Raw genomic sequence first — 19,431 nt, 5'->3', positions numbered from 1 at the left:
AGCAGCTCTGTGCAGAACTGCGGTAAGCCTAGCGGCAGAAACCAGGCTGATTGATGGCTGGATATTTTGTAGTGAAAATTAAAAGCTAGAGGGAATGAAGAAAGCAGTTTGCAAAGCGAGCATTATTGTGACATTCTGGATCACTAGGTATTCACGAACATTAACGCCTTGTACAACTTCAAAAATAAATTTGACCCTTGATTACTTTGTGTTTTTCTTTTCTTTTTGGCTCATCTCCAAAGGATGTCGGAGCTGGGAATGGAAACTTCTTCCATTTTTACATTCAAAGTCAGCATCAAATACTTGTGTAATGTATGCCCCTGTGAGTATGCTTACAGGTTTGTAGAGCTGTTGAGTTGGGAGTGGCTTAGCCAGTCACGTGATATTCACAACACTCAATAAAACCCCAGCCAGTTGGTTTCGGGGCCTCCATGATGAGGCAGGTGGTTGTGAGCCTGGTGGATGAACTGGTAATATGTAGTGTGTTTGTTAAACCTTTGCTAATAAACCCAACTAGTTCTTAGTAAAGAACCCATGACGCAATTATATTATAACTTGTAAGTCAGAAGGTTGTATGCTTTCTTCATTCCCTCTAGTGGTCGAGCTTTTAATTTTAGTTTTCACTACAAAATATCCAGGCATCAATCAGCCTGGTTTCTGCCGCTGGGCTTACCACAGTTCTGCACAGAGCTCCTTCAACTCTTGCTTAACCTCCCGAACCCATGACCCCTACCACTTAGAAGGACAAGGACTGCATGGGAACACCACCACCAAGTTCCCCTCCAAGTCACACACCATCCTGACTTGGAAATATATCATTGTACCTTCATTGTCGCTGGGTCAAAATCCTGGAACTCCCTCCGTAACAGCACTGTTGGGAATACCTTCACCACCCAGACTGCAGGGGAACTTGGTGGTGGTGTTCCCATGCAGTCCTTGTCCTTCTAAGTGGTAGGGGTCATGGGTTTGGGAGGTTAAGCAAGAGTTGAAGGAGCTCTGTGCAGAAGGAGCTCTGTGCAGAGTACAGAGAACTTAGCCCTTCATCACACCCATGCCGTATGTAACCAGACGGTGCCTTTTTTTATTATTCATTCATGGCATGTGGGCGTCACTGGCAAGGGCAGCATTTATTGCCTGTCCCTAATTGCCCTTGAGAAGGGGGTGGTGAGCTCTGCTGTACTCTGCTCCAGCAGCGTGTTTCAAGCTCCGCTTCAGATCCCAATTGTACGGTAGTAATATTTCCAGTTCCCACAGCAGCCATCCTTGTAGCATCTGCAAGAGATGGATTGTGAGTTGTATTGGGGCTCTTGCTTCCATTATAAACATATACAAAGCATGGTGAGGAAAGACCAGCATGCCCATGCATGCTCACCATCGACCGATCCATAACCATGATAAATCTGGGGAAGAAAGAAAAATAAACTGCTGCCAATTCAAGGGAAACTCTGATGCCCTAAGGGACTGCAGTTGCCCATAACTCCTTGTCGTCGTATATGAACAGGAATAGGCCATTCAGCCCCATTCAATGAGATCATGGCTGATCTGTGACCTGACTCCCGAAACCCGCCTTTGCCTCGTATCCCTTAATATCTTTGGTTATTAAAAAAATCTCTCAACATACGATTTAAAATTAACTATTGATCAATTGCCGTTTGCGGAAGAGAGTTCCAAACTTCTACCAACCTTTGTGTGTAGAAACATTCCCTCATTTCACTCCTGAAAGGTCTGGTTCTAATGTTTAGACTATGCCCCCTAGTCCGAGAATCCCCAACCAGCGGAAATGGTTTCTCTCTATCTACCTCATCTGTTCCCCTTAATATCTTGAAAACTTTGATCAGATCACCCCATAAACTTCTAAATTCTAGGGAATACAACCCTAATTTGTGTAATCTCTCCTCAAAACTTAACCCCTGAAGTCCGGGTATCATTCCGTAAAGCTCCCCCCAAGGCCAATATACCCTCCGTAAGGTGTGGTGCCCAGAACTGCTCTCAGTGCTCCAGGTGTGGTCTAACCAGGGCTTTCTACAGCTGTATATGAGGAGTGAAATGAAGAAATTCTTCTGTGTGTAGAAGTTTGGAATTCTCTTCCGCAAACGGCAATTGATGCTAGATCAGTTGTTAATTTTAAATCGGACATTGATAGATTTTTGCTAACCAAAGGTATTAAGGGATATGGGGCAAAGGAGGGTATATGGAGTCAGGTCACAGATCAGCCATGAGCTCATATATAGTAATTGATTCTCTCTAACTGCAGTAGTTCTCTTCCCTCTGGACTGCAGCAACTCCATATCCATCATAAGGTCAGCCTGTCTAGAGGCTGATGACTCTGAAAAAAGAAATACTTAACCTAGCATCTAACCTAATGCCGACCCTCTAGTGCTCTCAACCTGACTGTCCAATCCTTTCATCATTTTGAAAACCTTTAAGCTTGCATTTCTGTAAAATAAATAGCCCCAACTCTTGAAGCCATCCTCATAAAGACCCCTGATGCTAGGTATCATTCTGCTTACCCTTCTAGAATTAAAGAATCATACGACACTGAAGGAGGCCATTCAGCCCACCATGTCTGTGCAGGCTCTGGAAGAACTTATCCAATTAGTCCCACTCCACTGCTCATTCCTCATAGCTGTAATGTATTTGCTTCAAGGGTTCTTTGCTTAAGAATTCATAGCAACACATTGCTATTCGGAACTAGTTGGTTTATTAACAAAGGTTTAACAATCACACTGCACATTACCAGTACATCCACTAGGCTCACAACTGCATGCCTCATCGAGGATGACCTAGACCCAACTGACTGGGGTTTTATTGAGTTTTGTGAACATCATGTGACCCACGCCACTCACAATGCAACAGCTCTACAACTATTTTAAGTTGAGACCATAAATCAAGTGACTCCTGATTAAAGGGGGCCACGAAAACCGACAATTAAACCAACTAGTTCTGAATAGCAATATGTTGCTATGAGCACTAGAGGGTTGACAATTTTACCAGTAAATTTAATTCAAATTCAAATTTGGTTGCCGGGGGTGATGATACACTCCAGTCCCTCCGGTGCCCACCTCTCGCAGAAGGCCGCGAGCGTACTGGTGGACACCGCGTGCTCCATCTCCAGGGACACCCTGGCTCGGATGTAAGCACGGAAGAGAAGCAGGCAGTCGGGCTGAACAACCCCCTTGATCGCCCGCTGCCTGGCACCCTTGGCCGTGCCCAGGAGCAGTCCTACAAGGAGGCCTTCGGACCTACCTGCTCCCCTCCGCACAGGGTGCCCAAAGATCAGGTGTGTGAGACTGAAGTGCAACCAGAATTTGAGGAGCCGCCCCTTTAAGTAGTGGAACAGGGGCTGCAACCTCGCACATTCCATAAAAACATGGAACGCGGACTCCCCCAGACCGCAGAAATTGCAGGCGGCCTGGGAGCCCGTGCACCATCCTCCAGGCCAAGTCCCCGATAAATAGAGGGAGGACTCCCGTGTAGAGTGCACTTCATTGGGGGCCCCTGCCTCCTCCAGATGGCAAGATGCAACAGCTCGACAAACTTGTGAGCATGCATACATTACAATAGCCCTCCAAATTTCTCTCTACCTTCCCCAGAACCTTGATATCACCATTTGTGGGATCAAAACTGGACACAATAGAGTCAATTTTGCTTCACCTGGCCCCAAAAATATCCAACAAAATAGGTGCAATGCAGAGAAACAATGTGTACTATTCCTTTGCTCCAATTTGGTCTTGAATAACACTGCGCATAAACTTCCTTTATGGCCCACCTGACCGTGCCTGGAGAAGGTGCAGCAGTGTAAAGGAATGTTACAGGTCTTTGTGCACAGATTTTGTCCAGTAGCTCCCAGAAAAACCTGGAGCAACTGATTCCAGAGCTGCTGATTGGTTCTGTTGGTCTGGGCAGATAGGCTGGTATTTAATTTTGCCTTTTTTTGAACAAGAAATGGTTTTGCTGCTGCTGCTGTACTTGTTGCAGAATGTTGTTGATCCTTTCGCACTTGGTGATGGAGGTCATGTCAGTATCTGCCCTTTGGGGGCTTGGCTTGTTTGGAGGTCATTGAGGAGAAACAGCCACAGCCACATTGGCAGCTGCTGAAGTCATTCAGCCAGGCATCTCCTGAGCCACAAATGCCTATTTCCCTACCACACAGTAGGAAGCTCCCCTCTCCCCGACTATCATCATCATAGTTGGTCCCTCGAACGAGGATGACTTGCTTCACATGAGTTCACAGATGTTTCAATGAAGGACCTGATGTTCAAGTCTTGAACTCCAGTTGAGGGGGTGGAAGATGCCTGTGCGTGGATTTTTTTAACGTGTGGTGACTGTTGCACAACAGCCACCACACGGGCTTGACAGAGCTAGATCTTTATCCAGTGGCAAGGGTTGAACCAGGACGACTGGGGACCTGCTCTGCTGCACGGACCTAGTGTGTACATATATCGCAGTGTGGGCTGGTCCGTGCTGCCCCTGGGTCCCCGGCTCTTCTGGGCCCCGTACAGTCATCTGCCGTACCTCCACCACGATCTCTCAGCGCTCCTCCATCACAAAACACTCGTTGCACCTCCGCCACTGACTATACGGCTGCTCCATCTACCCAGAATAAAAAGGGGAGCCTCTCCGACATTGCAGTACCCGCCTCTATTCCCGTAGCATTATTCGTCATACCCACACTTGATATCCCTGTACCTCCACCTACTATTTGGCACCATGGTGCCAGCCTCCTGCCATGTAGACAGTAGGTACAACTGCTGCTCAGAGGGGTTGCGACTGCCATCCCAGACGTGGTACAGCAACATGCATTCACTCACAGAATGGAACCTTTAACTAAGCCTAAAGACCACTGACATGCAGTTCACAGCTTCTGACACACTCTCATTTTTAAAATTTACCAATCTTCATCACGAGTTTTCCAGAAAATCCTTCCTCATTATCAGCAAAAAAAAAATCATAATCAATCCTTCTGAGTCTTTAATGGAATTTTAACTTTGCCTGCCTCTTTAATGGTGTTGGCACCTTTAAGGCTCAAGAAGCTTCCAGACTTTCTCTGTCTTCATAGCTGTGGCCAACAATGTGCCATTAATCCTGAGAGGAGCGTCGGATCAGCTCCTGGTCCTGGCAGAGGGCACTTATGCTGTATCCTAACCCGCACCGAGTCCTGCTCACCCATCACCTCCGTACTCGCTGACCCACATTGGCTCCCGGTCTAGCAATGCCTCGATTTTTTAAAATTTGCAACCTCGCGTTCAAATCCCTCCATGGCCTCGCCCCTACCCATCTCTGTAACCTCTTCCAGCTCTCCAATCCTCCAGCTCTGGCCTCTTGTGCATTCCCCCTGCACCCTCCGCACCACCATTGGCGGTCATGCCTTCAGCCGCCTAGGCCATAAGGTCTGGAATTCCCTCCCTAAACCTCTCCCCCTCTCCTCCTTTATGACACTCCTTAAAACCTACCTCTTTGACCACGTTTTCAGTCACCCCTCCTGATATCTCCTCCTTTGGCTCGGTGTCAATTTTTGTTGTGTTTACACTCCTGTGAAGCGCCTTGGGATGTTTTACTACATTAAAGGTGCTATATAAATGCAAGTTGTTGTTGTTGTGAAGCACTCTGCGACTTCTGAGAATGTGAAAGATGTTATATTAATGCAATTTCTTTGTCCAATTGCTTTTTGAATTTAAGTGCTTAAAGAGATAACTAGTACTGAATTAGCAAGAACCATTAACATTTCCTTTTACTTTCTAACAGGCACAGCAGCTGGAGTGGGTAAAGAGCTGGTATCCAGGCTTGTACACACAAATCCAGGAGTATGCTCAGAAGGGGCAGTTTGTCACAGTGGGAGGCACCTGGGTCGAAATGGTAAAGTATCAGAGCTATGATTCGGGAGTCATCATCATAGGCAGTCCCTCAGAATCGAGGAAGACTTGCTTCCACTCTTAAAATGAGTCCTTAGGTGGCTGAACAGTCCAATACGAGAGTCACAGTCCCTCGCAGGTGGGACAGATAGTCGTTGAGGGAAAGAGAGGGTGGGACAGATTTGCACTAGTGCACTGTCCACTGTCTAGCCATGTTGTGTTAAATGTCAGCTTATCTCCACAGGGAATGCTGTAGGTCAAAAGGTTGTGAGGCCATTTCCTACTCCAGGGTTTGAGAACATAGCCTAGTCTGACACTCCCAAGTGCCATACTGAGGGAGTGCTAAATTGTCTGAGTGCCATCCTTTGGATGAGATGTAAAGAACAACAATGAGTTCTGGCAGTGACCTGATTAATCTTCCAACCTGAGCCAAATTAGCTGATCACTGATCTCATTGCTATTTGTGGGGTCTTGCTGTGTACAAAATGGCCTTCCGAGTAATGTGAAGCACTTTTGAGATATGACAAGGCGCTACATCAATGCAACTCTTTCATTAACCCCGAGACACATCTACAGTGACAATCTTCCGCTTTCAGTTCCCCGCACATCGCTGCTACCCAACACTTCTGCACTGGAGCACAGTTGTACTCTAAACTGAGCAAGTGAAAAATTCAACTTAAACGTGCTTAAAGACGACAATGCAAAACTGTTTCAGAAGTTATTAAGTTCCGTTCTAGCTTGCTAATCTATCAAACAAGTACACCAGAATCCATACTCAGAGTTCCCCTCCATGTTCTCCTCTCTGACGGATAGAGTTCTTTATTAATCGGTACCTCAGAATTTCATTTATTTTTTCCTCTTGTTTTTTTTTTTCTCCCTTAATTCTCCTGCCTTGAAAGCAGCAAATCGTGCTGCGATATTTACTGCTGTATAACCACCCATTGGGAGGTGGGCCCAGGAAAGCACTCCCTCTATCTCGATGGGGCCTCCACATGACTTAGGTTGGAACAATCGCCGTGTGGGCTATTTCCGGATGCACATGGGCATCCTGAGTTCCCTTGCACTTGTTCCCAAATTCTCAATTACTTTTTTTAAGATCAAACCGGACGGTCTGCACCTGGGCAGGACCGGAACCAATGTCCTAGGGATAGTGTTTGCTAGTGCTGTTGGGGAGGAGTTAAACTAATATGGCAGGGGGATGGGAACCAATGCAGGGAGACAGAGGGAAACAAAAAGGAGACAAAAGCAAAAGACAGAAAGAAGATGAGGAAAAGTGGAGGGCAGAGAAACCCAAAGCAAAGAACAAAAAGAGCCACTGTACAGCAAAATTCTAAAAGGACAAAGGGTGTTAAAAAAACAAGCCTGAAGGCTTTGTGTCTTAATGCAAGGAGTATCCGTAATAAGGTGGATGAATTAACTCTGCAAATAGATGTTAACAAATATGATGTGATTGGGATTACAGAGACGTGACTCCAGGATGATCAGGGCTGGGAACTCAACATCCAGGGGCATTCAACATTCAGGAAGGATAGAATAAAAGGAAAAGGAGGTGGGGTAGCATTGCTGGTTAAAGAGGAGATTAATGCAATAGTTAGGAAGGACATTAGCTTGGATGATGTGGAATCTATATGGGTAGAGCTGCAGAACACCAAAGGGCAAAAAAGGTTTGTGGGAGTTGTGTACAGACCTCCAAACAGTAGTAGTGATGTTGGGGAGGGCATCAAACAGGAAATTAGGGGTGCATGCAATAAAGGTGCAGCAGTTATAATGGGTGACTTTAATATGCACATAGATTGGGCTAACCAAACTGGAAGCAATACGGTGGAGGAGGATTTCCTGGAGTGCATAAGGGATGGTTTTCTAGACCAATATGTTGAGGAACCAACTAGGGGGGAGGCCATCTTAGACTGGGTGTTGTGTAATGAGAGGATTAATTAGCAATCTCGTGTGAGGCCCTTTGGGGAAGAGTGACCATAATATGGTGGAATTCTGCATTAGGATGGAGAATGAAACAGTTAATTCAGAGACCATGGTCCAGAACTTAAAGAAGGCTAACTTTAAAGGTATGAGGCATGAATTGGCTAGGATAAATTGGCGAATGATACTTAAGGGGTTGACTGTGGATGGGCAATGGCAGACATTTAGAGACCGCATGGATGAACTACAACAATTGTACATTCCTGTCTGGCGTAAAAATAAAAAAGGGAAGGTGGCTCAACCGTGGCTATCAAGGGAAATCAGGGATAGTATTAAAGCCAAGGAAGTGGCATACAAATTGGCCAGAAATAGCAGCGAACCCGGGGACTGGGAGAAATTTAGAACTCAGCAGAGGAGGACAAAGGGTTTGATTAGGACAGGAAAAATGGAGTACGAGAAGAAGCTTGCAGGGAACATTAAGACGGATTGCAAAAGTTTCTATAGATATGTAAAGAGAAAAAGGTTAGTAAAGACAAACGTAGGTCCCCTGCAGTCAGAATCAGGGGAAGTCATAACAGGGAACAAAGAAATGGCAGACCAATTGAACAAGTACTTTGGTTTGGTATTCACTAAGGAGGACACAAACAACCTTCCGGATATAAAAGGGGTCAGAGGGTCTAGTAAGGAGGAGGAACTGAGGGAAATCCTTATTAGTCGGGAAATTGTGTTGGGGAAATTGATGGGATTGAAGGCCGATAAATCCCCAGGGCCTGATGGACTGCATCCCAGAGTACTTAAGGAGGTGGCCTTAGAAATAGCGGATGCATTGACAGTCATTTTCCAACATTCCATTGACTCTGGATCAGTTCCTATCGAGTGGAGGGTAGCCAACGTAACCCCACTTTTTAAAAAAGGAGGGAGAGAGAAAACAGGGAATTATAGACCGGTCAGCCTGACCTCAGTAGTGGGTAAAATGATGGAATCAATTATTAAGGATGTCATAGCAGCGCATTTGGGAAGAGGTGACATGATAGGTCCAAGTCAGCATGGATTTGTGAAAGGGAAATCATGCTTGACAAATCTTCTGGAATTTTTTGAGGATGTTTCCACTAGAGTGGACAAGGGAGAACCGGTTGATGTGGTGTATTTGGACTTCCAGAAGGCTTTCGACAAGGTCCCACACAAGAGATTAGTGTGCAAAGTTAAAGCACATGGGATTGGGGTAGTGTGCTGACGTGGATTGAGAACTGGTTGTCAGACAGGAAACAAAGAGTAGGAGTAAATGGGTACTTTTCAGAATGGCAGGCAGTGACTAGTGGGGTACCGCAAGGTTCTGTGCTGGGCCCCAGCTGTTTACACTGTACATTAATGATTTAGACGAGGGGATTAAATGTAGTATCTCCAAATTTGCAGATGACACTAAGTTGGGTGGCAGTGTGAGCTGCGAGGAAGATGCTATGAGGCTGCAGAGTGACTTGGATAGGTTAGGTGAGTGGGCAAATGCATGGCAGATGAAATATAATGTGGATAAATGTGAGGTTATCCACTTTGGTGGTAAAAACAGAGAGACAGACTATTATCTGAATGGTGACAGATTAGGAAAAGGGGAGGTGCAACGAGACCTGGGTGTCATGGTACATCAGTCATTGAAGGTTGGCATGCAGGTACAGCAGGCGGTTAAGAAAGCAAATGGCATGTTGGCCTTTATAGCGAGGGGATTTGAGTACAGGGACAGGGAGGTGTTGCTACAGTTGTACAGGGCTTTGGTGAGGCCACACCTGGAGTATTGTGTACAGTTTTGGTCTCCTAACCTGAGGAAGGACATTCTTGCTATTGAGGGAGTGCAGCGAAGGTTCACCAGACTGATTCCCGGGATGGCGGGACTGACCTATCAAGAAAGACTGGATCAACTGGGCTTGTATTCACTGGAGTTCAGAAGAATGAGAGGGGACCTCATAGAAACATTTAAAATTCTGATGGGTTCAGACAGGTTAGATGCAGGAAGAATTTTCCCAATGTTGGGGAAGTCCAGAACCAGGGGTCACAGTCTAAGGATAAGGGGTAAGGCATTTAGGACCGAGATGAGGAGAAACTTCTTCACCCAGAGAGTGGTGAACCTGTGGAATTCTCTACCACAGAAAGTTGTTGAGGCCAATTCACTAAATATATTCAAAAAGGAGTTAGATGAAGTCCTTACTACTAGGGGGATCAAGGGGTATGGCGAGAAAGCAGGAATGGGGTACTGAAGTTGCATGTTCAGCCATGAACTCATTGAATGGTGGTGCAGGCTAGAAGGGCCGAATGGCCTACTCCTGCACCTATTTTCTATGTTTCTAAGATCGTAAAATGGAATTTTTTGATCAATCTGATCAAATATAAAGCAAACATTTCTCTGCCACGGTTCTCTCTTCTAATTTAGATTCAGATAGACATCGGCAGTAAAAGAGCTAGCACCGGGAACGGTAGCATAGTGGTTATGTCACTAGATCAGTAATCCAGAGGCCTGGACTAATGATCCAGAGACATGAGTTCAAATCCCACCACAGGCAGATGGGGAATTTAATTCAGTTAATTAAATAAAGCTAGTACAAACAAACTACTGGATTGTTGTAAAAACCCATCTGGTTCACTAATGTCCTTTTAGGAAAGGAAATCTGCCATCCTTACCCGATCTGGCCTATATGTGACTCCAGACCCACAGCAATGTGGTTGACTCTTAACTGCCCTTTGAAATGGCCCAGCGAGCCACTCAGTTGTGCCAAAAAACTGCTACGACAATTGTGTGAGTATCTTCACCACATGGACTGCAGCGTTCCTCAAGGAGTCAGCTCACTACCTCCTTCTCCAGGGCAATTGGGGATGGGCAATAAATGCTCGCCCACATTCCAGGAACGAATAAAAAGAAAACAACACAGACACAGTGGGCCGAATGCAGCAATTTCTGTGTTCCTCTCCCTCTGATTTTAGCTATCGGAACAAAAACCAAACTGCTTGAAAGACTCAGCAGGTCACTCAGCATTTTATACTGGTGTTTTAGGGTTTTGCCTCCTTAGCTGCAAGGGAAGGAATCTATTTCTTCCCCACCCTCTCCCAATGCTGCTCCTAACTGGCCCCTCAGCAAGTGTGCCAGAGTAACCCTTCCTGTTTTTTCTCTCCACTCATCAGAACAATAATTGACTTCAATCCAGCACCTCCCCTTGATGGCATGGTTATTTACCTGGCTAGGAATCTCGGGTGCAAATTTCTGTTCTGTCAATCCATATCACAGTGTGTTAGATCTCTAACACGGCACTGTTCCCCAACATTTTATAACTACAACAACAACTTGCATTTATATAGTGCCTTTAACACAGTAAAATGGCTCAAGGCGCTTCAGTCAAAATTTTGATACCGGGCCTCATAAGGCAATATTTGGTCAGGTGACCAAAAGCTTGGTCAAAGAGGAAGGTTTGAAGCAGCATCTTAAAGGAGGAGAAGTAGAGAGGTGGAGGTTTAGCGAGGGAATCCCAGAGCTTAGGGACTAGGCAGCTGAAGGCACGGCCACCAATGGCGGAGCGATTAAAATCTAGGATGTGCAAGAGGAGTGCAGAGACCTTGTTGGGCTGTAGTAGGTGACGGAGATAGGGAGGGGCGGGGCCCTGGAAGGATTTGAACACGGGGATGAGAATTTTAAAATCGAGGTGTTGCCGGACCAGAAGCCAGTGTAGGCCAGCGAGCACGGGTGATGGCTGAGCGGGACTTGGAGCGAGTTAGGACACGGGCAGCAGAGTTTTGGATGAACTAAATTTACGGAGGGTGGTAGGTGGTAGACTGGCCAGAAGAACATTGGAATAGTCGTAACTGGAGGTAACAGAGGCACGAATGAAGGTTTCAGCAGCAGATGAGCTGAGGCAGGAGCGGAGACGGGAGATATTACGGGCGTGGAAGTTGGCTGTCTTGATGATGGGAAGGATATGGGGTCGAAAAATTCAGCTAAGATTCAAATAATACGCGGTAGCAGTGTGCTGGGTCTCCAGTGCTGCACCACTCCCCAGCATGTTACAACTGTAAAAGAATAAACATTTATTTTTCTTAAACAAGAGCCGTTATATTTAATATAGATTTAGAAATCTGTGTCGCTTGCTGCTGGTTTGTCAGTGTTGGGTTGTATTCCAGTTTTGCTTGGATTATGAAGCAGCCAGGAAGCCAGCCAGTAGGGGGCACTAATGTACAGGTTTTGCAGGATGGCAACCTCCCCTCCGGTGAATCCATGGTGCGCCAGTTCCTCCAGGGCCAAAGATTCTTCCAGCAGGAATTTGGAAAGCATTGCAGTGAGGTGAGTGGTTAGCATGGCAACGAGTCCTTTATTGGAACGTGATTTTTGAATAGTGACCAGAATAAGAGCAGAATCATCAAAAGGGGTTTTGGATCTAATCCAGACGAACACTGTTTCCATTGGAACTGCCTATTCTCTACTGTGTACAGATGGTATAATGTAAGATTTGTTTCTGTGTGTGGGGAGAGGCGGGAAATAGCCATTTTAAGGGATACTTCAGGGACCACGTTTAATAACTTCAGCACAATCAACATACATCGCTTAATACTCTTAGTGTAAATGATAAGTTAAAAACATTTTTGCAGCAACATTCTGCCCTCTTTATCTTTACAGCAACCTGTCTCCTGTGCATAATTGTTTCTCCTGCCTCATTTTTGAAAGCACTCTTAACACTCGGATCTGACACAGGATGACGTCGCAATGCTCTAAGACACCTTGGGCTAGAATTAGGTTGAAGGTTTTTTGGGGCGTAAATGCCGGGCGGTGGGAAATGGTTTGTGTCGGCAGCCAACACATTCAGTGGTTGCGCCCTGACTGTGGAGTGGAAGTGTTATCTGAGGGTGCTAGGCCAAGTGAGCAACTGAATATCCCGAGCTAAAGTGCCGTCTTGGTAGCGCCCTAAGAGAGGCCTCCCTGCAATATAAAAATCGGCACAAAAAACATTCTCTATACATTACTCGCCCCAAATAAAGGTAAATCGCAAAATAAAAAAAGAAAAATAACATCAATCATACTTAACTCATGCAGTCATTGGTTCCCTCGCCGCCAGCGGGGCAGCTCTGTGCGCCAACTTTCTCTGGTGGTGTCACAATGGGGCGCTGCGATCGATACCGGGGCGTTGCACACCTGCACTACACCGGGTGATACACCTCTGCACCACCGGTACTGGCACACTGAATTTGCAGAGCGGCGCGAATGCCTCGCTCGAGGTTGCAAGCCCTTTAGCGCCCCTGTTCTGACCTTCATGAGGGGCATGTATTCCACCGAATTTCTAGCCCCAAATACCCATTCCTCCTATTTCAAAATCTTCCCGGCAGCAGAATCGAAATTTAAGTGATCTCCGAAGTAACCAGTCGAGTTCCACTTTCTTCTGATTTAAAAAAAGCCGCAATTCATACGGTACGTAAATGAAGACTTTGATTTTACTAAGAATCATAGAATAGTACTGCGCAGAAGGAGGCCATTTGCCCATCGAGTCTGCGCCGGCTCTTTCGAATACCAATCCAGTTAGCCCCACGCCCCCTGCTCTTTCTCCGTATCCCTGCAATTATTTTCAAGTATTTATCTAATTCCCTTTCGAAAGCTACTATTGAATCTGTATCCACCGCCCTCAGGCAGTGCGTTCCAATCCTAACCACTCGTTGTGTGAAGAGGTATTTCCTCATGTTGCCTCTGATTCTTTAGCCAATTACTTTAAATCTGTGCCCCCTCATTATCGACCCTTCAGCCATTGGAAACAGTTTTCCTTTATTTACACTATATATAAATCCTTCATAATTCAAAGTCATTAATATACATCAAAAACACAGCTGGCAGAGATTTCATGAGGGAACAACCTTACTGGGTGACAGGCCCCTTGTGTGTACCATATTTCCTTGTGTTAATGTGCTTAATATCAACCAACGTAGCTCCATCTTTCTCTGCAGTGTGATAGTTTTGATTCTTTCTTCAGTGAGTCCTCTGTAATATCTGTCATTTTCATTGGTCTTCCCCTAACTTCTTATGAAAATCCTGTATGTATTTGTGCTGTTAGATGATGCTACTTCTGCCAACTTGTATTACTGAGTTAACTGTACTGCTACTTTCATATGACGATGGAAGCTTATAACGGGATGTCTAGTCTGGCTCTCCATTCGATGTCCCTCCTGAGATGCCGAGTGGAGAAATGAGATGCCTCCCGCCACAGATCTCGGTGGCAGGTTGATGCGATGTGTTCCGTGGTCTGGGACTCAGGGCCACAGTCGTACTTCGGGTCGTCCCTCACCTTCCACGTGTGGGGCAGGTGACCGCATCGTCCACTGTGCGGATTGGGTGGGGCGCTGCCCACTGTCCTCGACGGAGGTCAGAGCCAGGGACCTCCGCTGTTGGGTCAGTACTGAGGTGTTGGCTCTTTGGGCTAGACTTTCACGAAAGCCCCTCAACGCCCAATTACCCACCCAGAAAAACCGCTAATATTTTGTAAGTAACGCTGGCGAAAATTTCCATTTAATAAGTTAAAAATAATTGCCCGGTGAGAAAATGGATCTTACACCATTATTCTCAGAGGTTAAAGGGGAAACTAGGTGAAACGGGTGGTTCTTAAAAAATGTTTTAAAATTTAGTCCGAGGCTGTGGTTGGGCCTAAGGAGGAGGAAAAACTTTTTTAAAAATTCACTAAAAAAATGTTAAACATTCCCAAGACACTTTTACATCCAATCGGCGTTTTACAATTTAAAAAAAAAACCTGTAACTTACCTTTCTTTGCAAAGTACTCACCTACTGCCCTGTTTAAGCAGCTTTCACAAGGCGGTTCCCTCAGCGATCTGGACGGGCTTCCGTTGAGGCCAAACGTACGCCCTGGAGATTTTTCTCGCCGGTTTGGTCCCCAGTGGGCATTTTGAGATTTGGGCAGTACCATTAAAAAAACTAAGGAGGTAACTTTCGCCGGGCGGTTTCTCTAGCAAAAACAGCTGTACCGCCGAGAAAATGGCCGACAATGAAAGGAAAGTTTAGCCCTTTATGTTGCATGTGTCCCACGATTCCCTCCATCTGGATAGTGGGTTGTTACCAGCTGCAGGAATATTGGCTGCTGTTAGATTACATTACATTATTCCACATGTTCGCACAAACTATCTTGGCTACTCTTCAACTATGTTTTGAACTATACTTTAATAAAACACTCTAAATACCTCCACTTAGACTCTCTCTTCCTTAAAGCGTCTTATCACCAAACTGTCTCCCCTTTTAGTAACTTAGTTTATCACACTTCGGTCATTGCTAGATTTTCTAACCAGTGACTGTGAATTGATGAAATGTTGTGGCCACATTGATTTAATTAAATTAATATTTGATTGTGGTGTGCCAAACTGTGTCCTGTTCTGGCTTTGATTCTAGAATGAGCCAAGAATTCAATGAGTTAAACCAGCGCTATACCTAGTTCCTACTATTGAGCACTGATGGGAATTCCCACTATAAATGCACCTCTCCAAAAATGCTTCATCTCTGCAGTGTTCTTCACTTGCTCATTAAATTGAAGTTAGCATTTACGAAGTTGTTAATGGGGCAGCTTTTCCTGCTGGTAATGACCAACTGCATTGAACAGTTCTGTGTCACTTTAAACCTGGGCTTGTCAGAGCCTTTGAAAGTCAAAGTTCAGTCAATGGTTAGTTCTTTTTCAGGTGCAGCAGGTAATCAGGAAGGCAAATGGAATGTTGGCCTTCATTGCGAAAGGGATGGAGTACAAAAGCAGGGAGGTCTTGCTGCAACTGTACAGGTTATTGGTGAGGCCGCACCTGGAGTATTGCGTGCAGTTTTGGTCACCTTACTTAAGGAAGGATATACTAGCTTTGGAGGGGGTACAGAGACGATTCACTAGGCTGATTCCGGAGATGAGGGGGTTACCTTATGATGATAGATTGAGTAGACTGGGTCTTTACTCGTTGGAGTTCAGAAGGATGAGGGGTGATCTTATAGAAACATTTAAAATAATGAAAGGGATAGACAAGATAGAGGCAGAGAGGTTGTTTTCACTGGTCGGGGAGACTAGAACTAGGGGGCACAGCCTCAAAATATGGGGGAGCCAATTTAAAACCGAGTTGAGAAGGAACTTCTTCTCCCAGAGGGTTGTGAATCTGGAATTCTCTGCCCAGGGAAGCAGATGAGGCTAGCTCATTGAATGTATTCAAATCACAGATAGATAGATTTTTAACCAATAAGGGAATTAAGGGTTATGGGGAGCGGGCGGGTAAGTGGAGCTGAGTCCACGGACAGATCAGCCATGATCTTGTTGAATGGCGGAGCAGGCTCGAGGGGCTAGATGGCCTACTCCTGTTCCTAATTCTTATGTTCTTAAAGACAGTAGAGAAATAAGTCCAGCAAGATGAGATTTGCTGTAACTTTTCTACCACCAACCACCAGAGATGAGATGGTCTCTGGCAAGTAAGATGACAGCATGGATTGTGGGGAAGAGGAGTGTATGGTGGGGTCCTCGTGCTGGAATGCTTGTCCATAGGTATCTGCAGTCCTCTGCTACCTTGCCCACGTGGACATTCGTCCTCTGATTCTATTTCACCATCGCAGCTAAGCTCGTTCCTGTCCTAGAAATACATAGTTATAACAATGGCAACCAGGCCATTGGCGTTTACCCACCGAGCTGGTTTTCACACAAGTCCTTCTATGGAGTATCATTGGATAGCAAACAGGAGCGTTGGGTGGGTTTTGTCCTCTCACAGGCCAATCTTAGTGCCACCTTTTTACCAGCACAAACCAGCGTCCTTCACATGCTCAATACCACTTGCACACTGGGCTAGTTGTGGAGCTAAAGAATGTTACCAGTTAAAAATGACGCATTCTTTCTCGTTTTTTAAATAGTTCTGGTTGCCAGATACGTTTGGATATTCCGCTCAGCTGCCACAGATCATGCAGGGGTGCGGAATCACACGCTTTCTAACTCAGAAGCTCAGTTGGAACCTAGTGAATGAATTCCCGGTAAGTTGCACATTGATGGTAGTAATCACTGTGGGAGGCCCAAGTTGTTGGTTTGGAGATTTTCGATTTGCACAGTGAAATAAATTGAAAACGTTAAGAGAACGTAACGGGCTGGAAGTGTACCGTGCAGGCTGCTGGTACAGTCGGTGCAGTGGTTTATACCCAGTCGCAAGCGTTTGGGATTTTCCTGTCGCAGGGGGAAGTTATCTGCTTGTGCGCGAGCGTCATCATTTTGGGGGCGGTGGGTGTTGGGCCTATTAGCCGGCTTTGGTGACCGAATTTCGTTTGTTTCCAGTTATGCGAAAGCAACTTTGGGGGAGGGTGCTTTAGATAATAACACTGACAACACATGCAACTTAAATGGCACTCTAGGTTGGTGGTGTTCACTGAGGTAAAGGAAGACTGCATTAGGAAATGGAACCATTAAAGGAAAGCACAGGCCAGATGCACAATCTTATTTGCCCTAACTCCAGCCTCAGACTAGAATTCCTGATAGCACCAGCAATGTTCCCTCAAAAAAAAATTTTGTGCACGGTCCCTTTAAATTACTGCATGGCCCAATCAAATTTTGCGTGCGCGCGGCAACATCTGGTACCTCACCCAAATAGTCAGTCCTTGAATGTGAGGCTGGGTGGTGAGCGTCGGCAGGCTTTTTGACTGTGGGAGGCATCGCATTAGAGCCCAGTCATGTCCTTGTGCACTGCCTGCTCTGCGAGCTTTGAGCAGAGGTGGCGGGTTAGTGGTCAGGACCAGGAACTCTGGTCAATTTACCCTCCCTATTCCAGGTGTACTGAGGCTAGTTATAGTTAATAGATCGTCACATTCAACACAGACCGAGGATCCAAAATGATACCAGGGCTTACAGAGTTAAATTATTAGGGCATAAGCGTAGCTTGTATTGTCTTGAGATTGAGGGGTGAATTGATCGAGATGTTGAAACGATTTGATAGGGTAGACAAGGAGAAATTATTTTCTCTGGTGGGGCAATCAAGAACAAGGAGGCATAATTGTAAAATCAGAGCCAGGCCACTTAGGAGGAAAATCGGGAAGCATTTTTTCCACACAAAGGATAGTAGAAATCTGGAGCTCTCTCCCAAAATGTTATGGATGCTGAGGGGCAATTGGAGCTTTCATGACTCAGATCGATAGATTTCTGCCCCCTTGAGCAATCCTGATTATAATCGTTCAACCATTGGTGGCCGTGCTTTCTGTTGCCTGGGCTCCAAGCTCTGGAATTCCTTGCCTGAACCTCTCCACCTCTCTTTCCTCCTTCAAGACGCTCCTTAAAACCTACCTCTTTGAACAAGCTTTTGGTCACCTGCGCTAATTTCTACTTATGCAGCTCGGTGTCAAATTTTTATCGCATAATACTCCTGTGAAGGGCCTTGTGACGTTTGACTACATTAAAGGCGCTATATAAATACAAATTGTTAAGGTATTGAGGGATGTGGAGAAAAGGCAAAAAAAAAAAAGCATTTGGGGTTCAGATTGAATGGCAGAGCAGGCTGGAGAGGCTGAACAGCCGACTCATAATGTCACTATCCAAACTGGGATCTCTGAGCTGTCCGGATCAGCTACTGAGTGCCTAATTAGGTGATCAATTGGGAGAGTTCCTACTTTGGAAGTTTTGATGTTTGTCTGAAAGCGACTGTGGAAGGTTTACGGTGCTGCAGGAATTGAAGCATGCGTGTAAATATGTGCCGAGCCGAGTCCTATCTGATGCCTTCTATCAGTGTGGTTCTTGTTTGAGTTTATTGTACTTTGTGATTGTCTCGACAGATTGTGAACTAGAAAACGCTGCCGCCTCAATTTATTGTCATGTCCAGTAATATTTGTTTATCTTTCCTTCTTGTGTTCTTGGTGACCTTTGCAGCACCACACCTTCTTTTGGGAGGGAATTGATGGCTCCAGGGTCCTGACCCATTTTCCACCTGGGAACTCTTACGAAATGAAATGCAAGGTGGAGGAAGTAAGTATGAAGTAAACCTCAAATCTTAATAGTAACAGAGCAAGGCTCGAAAAGCTTTTTCGAGCAGGTTAATTTTGTTTCCCCCTCTCCTCTTTTGAAATAGACCCGTAGGATTTGTACCCAAAGCCTCATCATCATCATAGGCAGTCCCTCGAATCGAGGATGACTTGCTTCCATGTCAAAAAGTTCACAGGTGTTCCAATGAAGGACCTCAAATTCCAGGTCCCAAACTACGTCCTGAAGGGTGGAAGATGCGTGGATTTTTTTTAACGTGTGGTGGCCGTTGCACACCAGCCACCACACGGGCTTGACAGAGTTAGGTCTTGGTCCAGTGGCAAGGGTCATCCACATCGACTGGAGACCAGCTCTGTTGCACAGACCTAGTGCGCACACACATCGCAGTGTGGGCTGGCCCGTGCAGGCCCCGGGCCCCAAAGCCACAAAGCCACAGAAGCAGTGAACACACTCTAGAAGTCCCCTCCCTCGAGGATTCATAAAATAGACGATGTCCCACGATGCCCACCCATTGCGGAAGACCTCGAGCGTACCGGTGGATACTGTGTGATCTCTCTCTAAAGCCATCCTGGCGAGGACATGCCTCAGCGAGAGAGTGGCACGCAATGTTCCCCCTAAGCTGCACATTGTTCTGCGTGACCTTCTCCTTTTAACGCGCTGTCCCTTTAAATTTCTCC

General features: G+C 45.8%; 1 protein-coding gene across 2 annotated transcripts in view; it reads left to right on the top strand.

The window, feature by feature from the left end:
- Window positions 1-19,431, top strand: part of man2c1 (mannosidase, alpha, class 2C, member 1) — a 97,476-nt gene that overhangs the window by 20,652 nt on the left and 57,393 nt on the right. The window contains exons 8-11 of one of the 2 annotated variants that reach the window (XM_070865130.1): window positions 5,746-5,856; window positions 11,992-12,084; window positions 16,654-16,770; window positions 18,644-18,739. In XM_070865130.1, the coding sequence (XP_070721231.1) occupies window positions 5,746-5,856; window positions 11,992-12,084; window positions 16,654-16,770; window positions 18,644-18,739 (417 nt within the window). The remainder of the gene's footprint in view (window positions 1-5,745; window positions 5,857-11,991; window positions 12,085-16,653; window positions 16,771-18,643; window positions 18,740-19,431) is intronic. The other variant, XM_070865131.1, reaches the window with a different exon arrangement.

Source organism: Pristiophorus japonicus, chromosome 21 (assembly GCF_044704955.1).
Source record: "Pristiophorus japonicus isolate sPriJap1 chromosome 21, sPriJap1.hap1, whole genome shotgun sequence".
NCBI classification, from domain to species: Eukaryota; Metazoa; Chordata; class Chondrichthyes; family Pristiophoridae; genus Pristiophorus; species Pristiophorus japonicus.
This window is presented reverse-complemented; position numbering and strand designations above follow the sequence as displayed.